Here is a 16,410-nt window from a genome sequence, read left to right as displayed (position 1 = left end):
ATGTTGAGGAATTCTTAATAATAATTGTATTATTTGAACGCACAAATTACCGAAGCTACAAAACTATATATTAAAGCTGTAATTTTTCATATGTGCCTATAAGAAAATATCGACCAGTTGGAAGAAACACCTTTTATATTTTTTATCTGTAAACATCATTTGAAACCGGCAATCCAAAAAATGTTTACATAATTAGTGATGACCTAATAAAATAAAATAGGAAAATTAAATACTTTACATTTATTACAGACTTGTCTCAATGTAGACAACCAACAAAACACTCACGGTTTGCGCTCTGAAAAGGTTACTTGCACTACTACTATACTATCTAGTCACGTTGGTAAACTGTGCCTGACGTTAAAAAACTTGTCTGCGTTGGATTGTTGGAGTCGGAGGTCGGATTGATCCTCTTTTATTTTCTGTGAAGTGACTGAAAACTGGTTTCGCATTTTCACGAGGATGACCATAATAGTGTTTTTAATCGACACGTCCGCATCCATGTTCCAGCGGTACATTCGCCCCATTTCTTGCGAGGTTAGGTTTATTTTATATTTTCAGCACCTACATCGGTGGCCGCACTACCTTGCTGGACGTTGCCAAATCGGCCGTGGAAACATTCGTCAAGATACGGCAACGTAGCATCGATAGCAGGATAGACCGATACATGCTACTAACTTTCGAGGAAAGCCCCAACAATATCAAGGCAGGTTGGAAAGAGAATTTGGCTACATTCATGAACGAACTGAAAAATCTGCAGTGTTATTCGTTAACGACGATGGGCGTTGCCGTAAAACAAGCCTTTGATATACTGAATATTAATCGAATGACTTCAGGGATTGATACCTATGGACAAGGACGGTGCCCCTTTTTTCTGGAAACTGCCGTTATAGTTTTAATTACCGATGGTGGAAAATTAACCACCATAAATGGGGTTCAGGAGGAATTTAATTTGCCCATGACTTCTCCAATCCCTGGGTCCGAGTTAACTCGTGAGCCTTTCAGGTGGGACCAACGTCTGTTTGCTTTAGTATTGCGGCTTTTTGGTGAGCCTAACAGGTAGAAAAGATTCGGTGGATGTGATTGCTGTTTTTCAGGAACTCCAGCTGTTGAAAGGGATACAGGCTTGGTGCCAAGCGACAGTAGCCCTATTGACGCCATGTGTGAGGTTACCGGTGGACGATCATACTGCATAACGTCACACAGGATGCTCAATCAATGTATAGATAGTTTGGTTCAAAAGGTTGGTAATTATTTTGTTGCGAGTGTATATGCTTATAGGGGAAATAAACCAGGTCATTTAAAAGTGGATAGAAATTATAGTCAACAAAATTTATTGTGAAAATTTTGGAAAAAAAAAATTCTTTTTAAAACATCATCCAACTCCACGTGTACACATCCTTTTAGCCAGATTAATCTAAAATAGGAAGGTTTAATTGTCGTAATTGGAAAAGGCCAAAATTGAGTGTTTCTGATATTTCCCGATAAATTGCGTTAATCTTGTGTAATAAATATTCGGCAATATTTAATGAAACCAAAACCCATAACAGTTGGCAATGTGCACTAATGCTGTATTTTCGCGACATGACACCGTACTTTTCATTAAAAACTGTCTTAACTGAGTCTCGTATGGTGAGGTGAGGTAAATCACAAAAGTGCTTTATTTAAAGGTGACATAACACACACATAACAAGCTGCATTTTTGCGATCTAGCGTCCAAAAAAAATTGATAAGCTTCATTCTAGCCATCAAATTATGACGCCATCTAGAGTTTTCTTTAGGACATCTTAACGGCTTTCTCACACTAAGCCACGTAGTTCGGGTCTTTTGTTTGGAGTTAGTTTTGTTTTTATATTTAATGACGTGTTATTCCTGTTCATCTTCTTGGTTAAAATTAAATACAGAACTTTAATATTCTAGCTCTAACGCGTCGTATTTCGATAGTTGAAGAATGTTAAATGGGTTTTGTGATGGGAAACGGCAAACTGCTTGACCACAATTATGATTTTCGTAGTTATATTTGTTCTTCGTATGCCCTTATAAAGGACTTTACAGGGTGCCGTTTACAGGTCCAAAACGGCGTCGTGATAAATTTTGAAAAAATCGGACCCGACCCGCCGCCACCGCAGTTCGAGAAGGAAGACGGCAAAGAGGACGTCGCGGAATTGTCCGAAACTGACAAAAATTCCATATCTGTGCCGCAGAACACATTGTGGCACAACTGTAGGCGGATGATTTACGTGCCCAAAACCAGTAAGTCTTACTGTGTCGGTTTCTGGCCAATACCGGAATCTTTCTGGCCCGAGCTTACGGCTTCGGTGCTGCCGTCTAGGTCCGCCCATCCGAACGTGAAATTCACGTGCACCAACTCTGAGCCGTTGGTCATTGAAAATCTTCCGTTCGATAAGTATGAACTCGAACCATCGCCGTTGACTCAGTATATTTTGTCGCGGAAACAGCCGAAAACTTGTTGGCAGGTAAGTGCGTATTATGTAAATTTTTAAATCATTTCCTTGTTATGGTTTCCAAAATAAAACATAGCCTATACTTGTCCCACAATCTGCCTGACCATCACAGACCCCTAACGATTATTGCGATGGACCACTGATTCACAAATTAGCCTGATCACGCGTAACTAGACGGAGATTACATTTGAAACAACGTAATTTTTGTTGTTTTATTAAAGTATTAAACTGAATTTACCAAAAGCGAGTCAGGTAAGTTAAATGTTGTGCCAGAGGTTCCCAACCAGAGACTTAAATAGACAGGAAACGGTAATTCGTCGCCCTATAACTGTGAAAAAGTGACAAGTTCTGTTTGTCTAGCTTATTATTTAAAAATGCTAGTAAAATAATTAGACAGCTTCCTTCTTTTTAAACGAACTAGTTTAACGTCTAATTTAGTTCTAAGATTAAATATCTCAAAACGCGTTATATTGATTAAGTTCCAAGATAGATGGTATAGAAAACTACTTATTAAAACATTTATTAGTTTACTTAAAGAGATATACCAAGAAATGTAAACATTATTAAACATTATTCCCTTCTCACCATTTTTTTATCTAGTTCTATGGAAAATTTGGAGGCTAGAAGTTAAAAACATGAAAAAAGTTTGGTAGATATGTACTTAAATAATTCAATCTCTTAAGTAATATAACACTAATATAATGTAAAAGCTGACCTGGAAGGAGCAAACAAGCAACAGAACAGAATCACTTATCAATAAAATGAAAATCACACACAATTTCTTCCACCATCCGAACTTCTTCACACTTGAATTTAACTCTTTGTATTCATAACTTTGGACTTTGTAGTTTTTGGAAAACGATGACTTCTGCTGGTTCAATTTTAGCATTCAACTAAAGAGTACGCTTTATTTAATTTATTTATTTAGTTATAATCACTTTTAAAACAATTGGGAGCATGTTAACTAATCCAGGGAATACAAGGCATATTCGTTTATTTAATTTATCATTAGGTATTTGTCGCGAATAGTTACAAAAACTCGGAGGTGGGTCACCCGTTCGGGTACCTCAAGGCGAGCACCAACTTGAATTGCGTTAACCTCTTTGTGATGCCATATAACTATCCCGTTCTGCTGCCTTTGCTCGACGAGTTGTGCAAGGTAAAGGAGCTGCTTTAAGCAGTTGCAACAGGCCCATTTATAAACTTGACTGTGACCGTTCCGGTTGACACTTACCCTAACTAAAAAAAAAATAAACATCTTGTCAAACGTCAAAGAAGAACCTCTGTGTTATAATCTGTTCACAGATATAAGAAAGTGACCAATTGCTTTTAAACGGATTATCCAAGGGTGTTCATTAACATACAATGCAACAAGATTATTATTATTATTAATTAAGTAATTATTAATTTTTAAGGTAATAATCTTGTTGCATTGTATGTTAATGACCACCCTTGGATAATCCGTTCAAAAGCAATTGGTCACTTTCTTATATCTATGAACAGACCATACCTACCAACCTCCAAATCTCTCTCGTCACTGTATATTAAATTGTTTTACCGTCGTAATCGCCGGCAAGTTTATTAATCGGGCTGAATATTTTGTTTAAGCACCGCGCAGGCATTTGGCTAATCCCCGTTTAGGTTCACAGATGGAAACCGACGAATGAGTGGCGCACCGCGTTCCAAAATTACACGCGGACTCTGCCGAATTATTATGCCGGTCCATTACGGAGGGCTCTCACGCGCATGGGTAAGTCTTCAATAGCGGTGTAGTGCTTATTTTATATCACAAACACATTCACTCATTAACCAAGGTTTCGTCTCTAATGACAGAAAAATTTTGCAATTCGACAAATTTTACTCCACATTGGCAACATACCGAATACACAGGACAGATACTTTTTATAAAACTTCTGGATTCTGCTTGCATTTGTTTTTGTTGAGTCGAACTTGCTAACGTTTCGCCAACCTGTTGGCTTCTTCAGAACTTGAGTGGCACTGGCTCGCATTTTACTCCGTACCTGCTTATATATGGTTTGAGGGAGACGGAGCTAAATGAGGGGCATAAACACCGTCCTGGATGACTGATTCCCATATTGGTGACAAGTAAAGACCTGAGTCGGTTAAGATTGTTAGGTTGGTTATAGATTTTTATAGACTCTCGGATTTTTGGTTGGTAGAAGAATTGATTACATGCAAGTTAACGTTATTTATTTGAAAGAATATTTTAAATATTCTATAAAGGACCTGGTTTAACTTTCAAACTTGTGAACTTGATACCCATTGCGTCTTTCTCGAGATTTATGACGTTAAAGTTGGCCATGATGTGACTTTGTAAAGATAGTCGACAAATATTGATAAATTTGTTCACGAATTTGTTCCCGACGTAAATGTTCTAATGGTTAACAACATCAGGCACGCCGGTGGCGCTGGCGCAAACGCTCATCCCCGAGACGTCCGAGAGCTGCCTCAGCTATTCTGTACAGAATTACCTGAAACGTGTGAAGAACCAAGCGAAAATCGAGTACGACAAGCTGTGTAGCGAGATTATCCAGCGACAAGCTACCGTACGTTCGATTGTCCCGCGGATTCGCATCGCCTTTACTAACTGATCGTTAAATGTAGACGAGCAGCCTGAAGGTGATGTTCAGCAGTCCTGAACAAATTCGCGTGGTGCCGAAGGTGACGATGCGCAAGGAACTTATCAGTCACCCGATGCTCCAGGACAAGTTCCAGACGCAAAAGGATCAGATCGTCGAGCAGGGCGGCACGTTTGTCACGACGCTGGACAAAGAACGACAGACAGTCAGCTTTAGGAACCCGTTCGATATACCGCGCAACCGGCTCGTGCAGCAGGTGGTCCGAATGCGGAACAATTTCCTGCAACCAGACTGGATCTCGCAGGACCTGGACAGCGCGCATTCGTTGCCGATCGCGCAGATGGGCAACTACCAAGAGTACCTCAAGAAGCAGACGCCGCAGCTGAGGGAGATCGAGTCGGCGCCGGTCCGACAGCACATGTTCGGCAATCCGTTCAAGATCGACAAAAGAATGATGGCAAGTGTTTTCTATATTTGTTAAAAGTCCCGAAAATTGAAAGTGTGTTATTTTTTTGTTTTCAGGTCGACGAGGCGGACATCGATTTGGTGGGTTCACCAGGTGCGACCGGCCGCAACAACAAGAGGCCGAGCCTGATTGTAGATGGGGGCGTCGGTGGTGCTGGTGGAGTCGGTGCTCGGTTGCCGTTCAAACGCAAACCGGGACCTTTGCCGAAAAATTACAGCGTGCGGCGGCCGAGTGGGACAGCGCCGTCGGACGTTTCGGCCCCGCCCTCGCCCCAACCGTCAGCGGTACCGTGGTGGGTAGCCAACTTGCCAAAAGAAAAATTCCTTTTTTAAGTCCGTGATTTATATGCTCGAAACAAAAAAAACTTTATAAGCGCATTGAAAAAAAGAAGGAAAATCCATTTTTATTTTTAACGTTTGACGCCCCGTGTTAGACTACTAGACAAATTTTTATTTCTATCGACTTTCAACAAAGTATAGGGTAGACTCGGTGATCCAATTTAGATCTTCATCTATAGCAGTGTTTCCCAATAGTTTTTGTGCCATGCCACACTGTAACATTTCAAAAATTTTAACATTAAAAAATTGAAAATTGACTTCACTTAAGAAACATAAATGATGAGTATTAGGAAGATATCACTGTGAAATTGCTATCAAAACACAGTAAATAATATTTCAAAAACTATAATAAAAAAGTGAAATTGAAATTCAAAATAATTTTAATACTGATTTCGTATATTAATTTAGTGTGATCCTTGCGGTTGATGCTTGCTGTACAGAGATTTCATATCAAGTTCCAATTTTGTTAGCTTTAATCTCAAGTCTGCATGTTGTGTTATATCCAGTCGATTTCCTTGTTTTTATCAGTAAATCACTTACGGCACTAAATCTACACTCGGGTAAATATGCAGATGGAAACAGCAGTAAAAGTTGTCTTGCATTTGGGTATTTAGTTAGAGTTTCTTCACAAAGCTATGCCATCGCTCCTCATCTCATCATTTTGCAAGTTCTTGATACTGCATATTTGATATATTGGTCAAATCCACTAATATTGGCTGCATCATCCATGTTGGGAAATCAATCTGTTTTAAATCAGAAAATTTTTCTTTTAAATAAGCGGATGGAATATTTAAATGATTGACAATAACAAGTAAAGCGGTATCAGTTACTTCACATTTTTTGAGTCAATCAAACTCTTCAATTTTTTTGTTGTTAATATGTTCTTGATATAATTCTATATTGGTAATGAAAGCAAATTTTTGCCTTTGCGTCGACAAATGTTTTATTTGTCTGAAGTTGCTTATTTAATATATTTAGATTTTCAGATAAGATATCGGCTAAATAACTTTTTTTTAACGTTTTATTAGTTAATTTAACAAGAATACACTTATTTAAATTTTTCAAACTAAAAAGCATCCTTTCTGTTTTCGATTCGTTCAAAACAAGTGCATTTTCACTGCAAAAAGGTATCATTTTATTAACCGCACAGGTTGATAGTTTACATAAAATATTTAACTTAGCATTTGAGGTTGTGACGACCGCATCGTCTGCGCATAATGTTATCAGAGAAAATTATGAATAAAAGTGACCTCAGGATGCTGCCTCGAGATACTCCACGGATAACTGTAACATAAGACGGACTAACCGAAAATTCGTTTTTTTTTATCGGTTTATCCAACAATAACTAATTCTTAATTAATTCTATATCTATCACGTCAAAAGCTAACCTCAAATCAAAAAGGAGAGACAAAGACTATATCCGTATCTTGACAATGATACATTTTCCGTCACCTCATGTCTGCTTTGTGCAATAACAACACTTAATGAATTAATACTCTACATTGGTGGTGTTCTAACCTATTTAACGACGCGCAGGTTGCCGGTCTCGGAGAAGGAATCGTCGCCGAGTGCCGAAGAGACCGCGGCGGCTGCTGCGCCTGGGGGCGGTTCCATTGCGGTGACAGCGGGAGTGGCAACCGTCAACGGATTGGACGCGCAGGCGCCGTTGCCGGGCGACGAGCGGTCGAGGTCGCCGTCTCCTACGCTCGAGATGCCGACGTATGGCGATTTTGTGGTCCGAGGCGCCCCTCGCTCCTGCAATTATTCCTCGTCGTCAACGTCGAACGCGGAGGTAGGCGCGGCCGCTTCTCTAGGCGATTTTTTCACGGGTCTCATGTCCATCGAGACTACCGACCGGCAGATATCCCAGATCCTGAAGGAGACGACATACGGGAGCGGCGACATAGGCCTCGCGGCTGACGCGGAAGGCGTGGTTTCTGCCGCTTCCCCCGCCGCTGCTCTCGCCGTCGACTACAAGCCCAAAGTAAGCTATTGCTTTTGTATTTTTTACTACCTTTTTAATTTCGTTACGCTGTTCTTTTTTATTGTGAAAAAATTGTTTTGTTTTGTGAAAAAAGTTTACCCTTCCAGGAAGCAAATAAAAACGTAATAAGAAATGAAAATTACAAAAAAAAATAATTTACCGAAAAATAATAAAACTAAATAAATTTTTTAAAAAATGCGTCAGAATTGTATTTTAAGGACGAAGGAAATCAAAGAAATTTTTGTTTGTGTTTTCATTAAAAAGTTTAATGTTTGAGAAATAATAAAACTAAAAAAGAAAAGTTTTTGGAGCATTTTTGGGCATTATGAACATATTTTCAGTTTTTTTTATTAAATAGTTGCACTCCCCCCTAAAAAAAAACCTAAACGTTTTGTTTAGTTCCAAACGGCGGGAAAGGAGGAAGAAAAGGAAGAAATCGACAGTCAAAATTTCGAAATACGGCGGAAGCTCAATCGGCTGGTACGGAAACCGGGGAAAAATTTCGCCGAACTTTTCGAGACGCTCGGCACCCTGAAGGGGGACGTCGACATGCAAATCGAAATCGTCAAGCTAGTACTAAAAGAGTGCCTGAGATTCAAGAGGCAACACCTTGCGAGTCTGCTCGAAGAGCACGTACAGACGATGACCAGTGTCGACACCAAGTGACCCGGTTGCGCACTAGCTGTAAATAATTTCGCAATTTACATTATGATTCTGTTTTTTCTTAATTAAAATTTTAAGCTATTCCGTTGCCTTTTTAAATAATTTATTGCCCCAGAAAATGTCGTAATCGGTGCAGGTAGCAGACAGACAAACAGAAAAAAAAGTGGTACTTTAAATTGGCAATCGAAAATTCCCAAGATTTTTTAATGGTTAAAAAACAACTTTAAAAACTTTTATATTTGGTGATTGGTGATAGCTGCCAATTAACGACTAATTCAAAATGAAGACTGAAAGTCTAGGGCGGAATTTCATCATCGTCCTAACGAAATTGAATGTCTTTGTCAACGGGGCAGACTAATAATTTATTGTTGTTTTTTTTTTTTTTTTTTGATCAGGCCGTCGTTATTATTTTCGTTCCTCATCATTATAATTTCATTTTTTGTTATTGCCCTCAAGTACCGAGAAAGTGAGGCAATTTAACATAACTATCATTCAACAGATTAGTAATAGCATTCATGCTATCAAAACCAATGCATGCGGACAGATGGAAACTTGAAAATAATTTCAACCCTAGAACACTATCGCACTTAATAATTATCATACTTTCGGTATTATCCGAACTCTCAGACAAAATATTGCTTTATTCTTTACTAATAATAATAACTGCAGTACCGCTACAGCTTCAGCGTAAGCTAGTTTCCTTATTCTATTGGATTTTTCAAAAACATTCGATACTTTAGATCTTCAAATTTTCTGTTCGAAATTAAAATGCTACGGGTTTAGTAGTTACCCTTGTCTCATCGTCTCTGAGCGATCCCTCGCAAAAGGTTTTTGTTGAAGATAATTATTCCACATCGACTAATATTCGCTCCGCTGTTCCGCAAGGATTCATGCCGTCGCCTCTGTCGTTCATAATTTATACGTCAGGCATTATGACCTCTACAAAATATTACAGAACGACTCTTTATGCCTATTGTCTTGCTAATCATATTAATTCTGATCTTCAAATATTACGTTTTACATTTGAAGCTCATAGCCTAATATTGGTCAGGTTCTATGTATAGCAAATAAAAGAAAACATAAATATTTTTAAGGGAAATGTTAATATTACGTTAAGGGGTCGTTTACTTCCATTTGTGGAATCCGCTAAAAACATACAAAAAAGCCTTTAGGTTAATCCATGGAATTAAAAAACACATATAATGTGGTGTAGGTTTATTTAAGTAATTTTGCACAAAACATTTTAACCTTGCCGAATACATCCGTTAATTGTTTTTAAAAATAATAAAATTCTACAACTCGCAATAAACGCATATGTGGACGGTTTTCATGTCATCTCGGGTGGGCAAGTGGGGGGGTTTGTCGTCGATCTGCTTGTGTTTTTGGATTTTTATTTTTGAATATATATTATAATGTTTATTTATTTATGGAATATATTTATTACTTTTAGACATTAACTGGCAAATACGAGACACCTGGAACGTAATTTATGTTGATTTTCTCAATTTGGAAGTTTTCACTATTGCTGATTTGTGGTTTAGTGGGAGTAGCCATTGTGAGCCAGACTTCACCACTCACGCATAGGGATTTCTTAAAATGTTTCGTTTTCCTTATTTGTTGAAATGTGTTATTTGTTAAATATGGGAATTGAGTACATAAATTTATAAAAATATAATTTACTTATATTTCAACGCATGGCACATCACCAGAAATAGTTCGACTTTCAAACAGATTTAGCCTTGGTCTGTCGGTTAAGGCGTCTGACTAGAAATCAGATGCTCCATGGCAGCGTAGATTCGAAACCTACCTACTGCAAACGAAAGTTTGTTTTGCTTGAAATATAATTTTTGTAATTAGCAGCTCAGCCCAAAAAATGTGGTCAATTATGGGGATTGAGTGATTGATGATTTTCCATTTGGTAATAAAGGCCCTATTATTATTAAACTAAGCACAATTGTTTTAATTGGATTTTTTACTTTACATTTTATATCAGTGTTAATGGATGCTTGCATACCTGGACATTATTAAATTCTAATTTTCGTTCTGATAAAACTCATGACTAAAGCGGGAAAGAGAAAATGCTGGAAATTGTTTTTAAGTTTATAGAATGGCCGTAAGCGTACATGGAAACCGTTTTAAAGCTGGGATAAATTTCATTCTTCGTTGAACGCTTTTTGTCAAAGTTGGAGTTCTTTAAAGGAACTCTTTTTAGTCTATCAGCGCTGCCCTGAGCAAATTAATTTAAATTGTTTGCACCGCCGCTAGAGGGCCAACATAACTACTAAAGTAAAAATTCTCATCAAAAAAATACATCGATTTCACTTTTATTGCAACAAATAACGGTCTATTACGTTAGTGAAACTGCATTTCCATATCTCTTTTTTCTAAGTCATGTCAGTAAAAAAAATAAAAGTTGAAAATAATGTCTCGTCTGTGGGAATATTTTCAGTATACCTGGACATTACTAAATTCTAATTTTCGTTCTTATGTTTAAAATGTCAATAATAAGTAATACTCATTCAATATGATTCTCTATGACCCTATTGTTTCTACACCTGAGCAGTTCAAGATTAAAACACAAAGCTACATTTATACAAATTTATTTACAAAAATTATCTGCTGCGATACAAAATTATTACTAATAATACTAATTAGTAAAAAACTACTAACTAATCGTTGCTCCGGATCGAGGTTAACCAAACATCTCTTCCCCTTTTCCTGGTTTGGCTCCAGGAGGGTACTCACAGTAAGTAAAGTGTGCCCTTATAATTTTTCGGCACGAATTTTCGCGAGGAAAAGAACAAAATACAGACTACTAGAAACTAAGTTTAAAACTAGCAAATATTATAAATAAATATCGAATAGATTCACCGATAGTTACCATCACTTACAATACAATAAAGCTAAATAATATGTAATTTAACTAAAAAAATATATTCGGATATTGACCCCACCTTTTTTAAACTGCAACAAACCAAGGAGGCACAACAACCAACACAGGTACAAGGGAAGAGATAGGAAGAGGATGATGGTATGCACCCAGGAAATTCACATCCCATAAAAAGGTATACAAAAATAAGACTTTATTTTTGAGCAATTTGGTTGAGTCACGCGAGCCTCCAGCTCAGTTCCGGCATGTGAATTTCCTGGGCCGTATCCTAGAAGCGGTCCTTGGCCGAGAGCATATCATTGTCGCTGAGCATCTGCAGGTCCTGGAACTGCAGGAATTTCTCTTGGTTGCGAATGTGTGCGTAATTTGCCGACAAACACATCAAATAATGAACAAGGCTCAGGATAACCAGTAAGCAAGACACGCTGGCCAGTATAAACATGATCTCGACCTTCTCTACATAATCCTTGCAGAACGCTTTCACATTACTTTCTCCTGACACTTTCATGTGTTCTTGCCTCGTTCCAGTGGGAAAAAGGAAATCTAAAATTTGAACATTTACATTAAGTCAAAGAAGCTTCTTTTCCGTCTCGTATTCCCTTTGGTGCCGGCATTGAACCAAGGTTTTAAATTTCCTGTGCTGACAAGGAAATTCTTAAACTATATAATAATTAACAAATTACAAATTCTTCTCCACCAGAAAAAGTGACACATACGTTGTTCAATTCTTGTGAAATGTTGAAACTAGGTTATGATTTTTCCAAACATACTAATTGTAAAACTTCAATGTCAAATATGAGCTAACTAATCGCGTCGCACTACTGACACCAAAGGGAAAGTTCAAGATGGAAAATGACTAACAAATCCAGTTTCCTTACAAAATTGTGTTAGGTCGATGTCGTCCTGTAGCGTTGCGACGCGCGGATTTTCGCACATTTTCCAAAACACCGTAAACACAAATGTAACAATGACGAGGAAACAAAACATCAGAAGCCACGCGATTTGCAAGACATATGTTATTCCCATAAACTGAAATAAACCACCGCTGTTTCAGAATTCCAAACTAGGTTTCGCCGCTGGTGGCTTACCACAGCACAACTTAACCTGCCCGTAACCCTGGAACCCCATCCCTTATAAACTTTGTGCCGCGTAGCCCCTGTGGCCAAGAACCCCACAAGTAGAATCATCAACCCTAGCGCTCCCATACAAGCTCCGACCAGTACGAAAGTCATTTTCACCGCGTCCACCCTAGAAACAACTCCGTATAGTGCTACTGACTGGGATAAAAAAACATCCAGATTTTACCAAAACAATTGCATGCTGAACACCTCGCTGAACATGAGTACCGAAAGAGTGGCACCCCGGTACATGGTGCCGCAGAATATCACAATTCCCAAGGCACACATAATGGTGGCGATAAGGGTAGCGTAAGGTATGCGGGTCAGGCATTTTTGGCAACAACCTGTAGGGAAAAACACACTATAATGATTAACGAGACAACGTTCAACAGTCTACCTCTATCGTCTACCGATTCTAAAATTGACTGAAGGGACCTAATGGATTTTAAACTCTCTTGCGACCTGTATACTTCGGAATCTAAGTTCGTCTCTAAATATCTTAGTGGTACTTGTTCGCCATTTCTAATTTTGTGCATCTTCTTTTGTTTATCTTTTTAAGTTGACAAAACGCTAAGGAGCGTGAAAGTTTACTAGCATCGAGCAAGGGGTTAGTGATTACTAGAGATAAGCCACGCCTCGATAAGATAAGCTCAATCTATAAATTACCGACTCACCCATGACCAATTACTTGTAGTACAAACGACTAATCGGAGCAACACAATTTCACGATGATTTCACCTGAATTGTTATTGAACACAACCATCTGTGGAATCTTTAAAAGCTTGTTTCACAGAACACAAGGCCATTCAAATGTCATTTTTTTAGTCACATTCAGTTCGATGTCTTGGAAATTATTGTCCGGAAGAAGTGACTAAGAGAATGTTAATTCCGAAATTCTTTAATGATAAAAACTGTAGGTTATAATTTTTAAATTCGTGATGCTGAAATTATGTTAAACTCTTCGTTTTTCCGTTACTAGTCTTTCCCAGGTTAACATAAGAAAGCGTACGTCACTTTCCTTGCGGTTTTCGTTCGCGATCACTAGTGGCGCAGGGTGGGCCAGGGACAGCTCAAACTATTAAAACGAACCCATAATATATTTCGTACAATGAAAGTTTTCCTTATCACAGGCTAATTAAGTAGGCCATGAACCTTCACAAAACAAGCTTAAGTTTAAGTGGCCTTGTTGCCATGGAAACGTCAACAATAATTTTGTAGTTTGTTGTCAGTATCATTTAAGAATGTTTTATTTATACAATTTTCAGTGTGAAAAGTGGACTGGACTTTTTTAAAAGAAATTAGCTTTTGACAAATTTAAGAATGCAGGGAGCCAGTAAAGGTAAGTTTTGAGACTATATTTTATGCTAAGTAAATTACTCTAAAAGGCAATTATCCTTAAAAAAATCTACATTGTTTTGAGTCATATTAAAAAATAGCCCAAAAAAGTATGTTTGTAATTTATTAAGGAATATGTTACAATTTTAGCATAATTTAGGGATGCTGTAGGTATTAAAGTAACATGTGCTGTCACGTGTAAGACACAATCTTGCTCCCACCTGCTCCATTTTGTAAAAATAATTTTTAAAGAACTTACCGGGTGGGCAAAAAGAAAACGGAGAAAAGTTTTTTTCGTTGTAAGTTTTGACCTATGTGTCCAAAAAGCCCGTGAACCTAAAGTATCAACAAAAGAAACTTTACTTGGGAGTACATGTCAAGATTGTAGCAGTCAAAACCAAAACCTAAAATCTTTGACAAATAATTATTTTTTCCAATTTCGAAGAAAATGGCAGGCGAGGAGCCAAACAGGAATAAAAACAGTTTTTTGACGAGGTTTGCAGAATGGCTGGAAACAAATGTAGCAATACCGTGCAATAAACCAAAAACGTCCACTGTGGGCCGACAAAAAATAAATTCTGGCAGTTTAAGCTATGCGGGGAAATATAAAAGAACGAAACAACTCCCAGAATGTGAAACCGACGAACTTGTTTTTGCTGCAGAAATGAGTTTAAGAGCTTCGGGTAAACCAGCAGCGGCAAATTTATTAGCTCAACTAGCAAACTCATCCAACGAGTCAGTCCAACCCAAGATGTCTCCAGAAAAAGCACTGTCGCTAATAGTAGATACGAATCTTTCTAAGCGACAATATCAACTGTTACGAAACAATGCCAGGGAAAATGATTTAAAGTTATGCCCACCGTATAATGATATTTACGCCTCAGAACACTCCGTTTAACCATATTTTTTACGATTTTTGATCTGCGGCTAATAATTTACTCTGTAAAAGAACAATATTTTAGGTCTTTTAGATTTTTGGCTATAATTTGAAAACCCTGTATATAATCGAAAGAATGCCCCAAATAAAAGTTATTGCACTGGATCTTCCGTGTCTGCTGGAGGAAGATATTTTTCTGGAAGCTAAAATTACCAAAAAAAAAATCAATTTTATTGCACCCAATTTCTACAGTTTAAATGTGGACACGGACTTGTACCCTTCTACTAAATTTGAAGTGGATATCTGCAAATTTAGGACACTTAAGACATTTCTTATATAGCACGGAATATCGGGAGTACGGGTGAAAACTTTAAATACAAAAATTTTTGCTGTCTATGTGGGGTATATCGCAATATAGAAGAAAGTGAGATCTGAGTTATAGTCTTCCAGTTATAACCAATTTTCAATAATAGGGGGACCCATTTTTCAGTTTTTATGAATTTGCGGAGCATCATGTATATTTTTGAAAAATTGTCAATTATAAAAGTTTATGGAGCCGTATCTTCTGCGTCTTCTGGTTCAAAAATTTTTTTTGGTCTTGTAAGTGGTTTTTGAAAATGGTTTTTTGAAGACGCTTGCAAACGCGATTTTTTTTTAAATAATTCCCGACCCCCCAGCCAGGTTAAAAAGGAGGCAAATTTCAAATTTTTTAGCTCCAAGGGTTCGAAAGTTACTTAGGAAAAACCAAAAGACGAGAACGGAGAACGGACAGACAAAAAAAAATATTTTTTTTCGACGGTGATCATTTTTGTACCAACGGCGATACCATAGGACTTACCGTTACCGAGATATAAAATTTTTATACGAGCGCAGATATTTTCAAAAAATTCGATTTCATCGTTTTTCGAAAGCTGGAAATACTGCATGCAAATTTTTTGGAAATTATATAAAATCTGCTGAAATAACCGGTTTGAATCAAAATTTAATACATCGATTTTTTGTAATTTTACATGTGATTTAAATCATATTCTTTGGAATCAGCCAAACAATTCGTATTTCTTTATCCCTGATACAAAATGCCCGTCACTATAAATAAAATTCTTATTCATGGGGGAGAAGAAATCATTAAATCATGCCCAGTACCTATCGGATAATTATCGGTGAAAGCTCAAAAAGCTCGGAATAAAGAGTACAAACAAAATGGGGGACATCATATAAGAAAAATGAGCAGAGTGGACATTAACATTGATGTGTTCCACAATTGATTAATCTCTTCGGACCCGCGTATAACAAGTTTAATCTAGTTCCAGACTCTCTAAATTTATTAAAATCATTTAATCCAAACCCTTCGTTTTTTAGCCACAGTGGTGATAGTAGTAACAATGATTCTGAATAGGCATAATTTTTTTTAAAGCCAAAATCTTTATAACAGTTCGTTAATATGATTTTTTTAAAATGTTTCTTATTCATTATTGTTAAATAATTAATATATAAATTGGTGTCCTTTTTTGTTCTAAATTTTTTCATTTCAATAGTGAAAGGTATTGTCATAACTTTTGTTTACTATAGGTTGTCATGCTCTTTTGACATTAACTCTAAATTAAAACTTTAAATGAACGCTTTTATTGCAAAGCAATGGTTTAACTTTTTTAGAGCTATGACTAATGCAAAAACTGT

At 37.3% G+C, this 16,410-nt stretch overlaps 2 protein-coding genes across 3 annotated transcripts; one reads left to right on the top strand and one right to left on the bottom strand.

Annotated features, from left to right (window-relative positions):
- Nucleotides 1–348: 348 nt before the first annotated feature.
- On the top strand, nt 349–8,620 carry LOC132705053 (integrator complex subunit 6). The gene is made up of 11 exons (XM_060675478.1): nt 349–509; nt 559–1,043; nt 1,095–1,240; nt 2,067–2,474; nt 3,475–3,621; nt 4,104–4,212; nt 4,878–5,029; nt 5,088–5,519; nt 5,585–5,820; nt 7,403–7,850; nt 8,250–8,620. Exons 1-11 carry the CDS (start codon nt 460–462, stop codon nt 8,514–8,516), a joined length of 2,880 nt encoding a protein of 959 aa, XP_060531461.1. The 5' UTR covers nt 349–459; the 3' UTR covers nt 8,517–8,620.
- Nucleotides 8,621–11,097: 2,477 nt separating this feature from the next.
- On the bottom strand, nt 11,098–16,393 carry LOC132705601 (proteolipid protein DM beta). 2 transcript variants are annotated; one of them, XM_060676282.1, is made up of 5 exons: nt 13,196–16,393; nt 12,709–12,865; nt 12,492–12,651; nt 12,282–12,432; nt 11,098–11,946 (listed from the first exon to the last, which is right to left on the bottom strand). In XM_060676282.1, exons 1-5 carry the CDS (start codon nt 13,197–13,199, stop codon nt 11,672–11,674), a joined length of 747 nt encoding a protein of 248 aa, XP_060532265.1. In that variant the 5' UTR covers nt 13,200–16,393; the 3' UTR covers nt 11,098–11,671. The 2 variants fall into 2 exon arrangements, with proteins under 2 accessions (XP_060532265.1, XP_060532264.1); XM_060676281.1 differs by lacking the exon at nt 13,196–16,393 and adding an exon at nt 12,919–13,189.
- Between the last annotated feature and the right edge of the window lie 17 nt (nt 16,394–16,410).

This window comes from Cylas formicarius, unplaced genomic scaffold (genome assembly GCF_029955315.1).
Source record: "Cylas formicarius isolate icCylForm1 unplaced genomic scaffold, icCylForm1.1 PGA_scaffold_7__23_contigs__length_41026272, whole genome shotgun sequence".
Taxonomy (NCBI): Eukaryota; Metazoa; Arthropoda; class Insecta; order Coleoptera; family Brentidae; genus Cylas; species Cylas formicarius.
Note: the sequence above shows the minus strand (reverse complement) of the source record. Positions and strands in the feature narration are given on the sequence as shown.

What these genes read in the sequence shown, in the direction of transcription:
- LOC132705053 (XM_060675478.1), top strand. Translation starts at nt 460, where the DNA reads ATGACCATAATAGTGTTTTTAATCGACACGTCCGCATCCATGTTCCAG. An exon ending in TTTAGTATTGCGGCTTTTTG is followed by an intron (nt 1,044 to 1,094) that starts GTGAGCCTAACA and finishes GCTGTTTTTCAG; the next exon opens with GAACTCCAGCTGTTGAAAGG. An exon ending in TAGATAGTTTGGTTCAAAAG is followed by an intron (nt 1,241 to 2,066) that starts GTTGGTAATTAT and finishes TGCCGTTTACAG; the next exon opens with GTCCAAAACGGCGTCGTGAT.
- LOC132705601 (XM_060676281.1), bottom strand. Translation starts at nt 13,057, where the DNA reads ATGCACAAAATTAGAAATGGCGAACAAGTACCACTAAGATATTTAGAG. An exon ending in AGAATCGGTAGACGATAGAG is followed by an intron (nt 12,866 to 12,918) that starts GTAGACTGTTGA and finishes TTTTCCCTACAG; the next exon opens with GTTGTTGCCAAAAATGCCTG. An exon ending in TTCAGCATGCAATTGTTTTG is followed by an intron (nt 12,652 to 12,708) that starts GTAAAATCTGGA and finishes AGTTGTTTCTAG; the next exon opens with GGTGGACGCGGTGAAAATGA.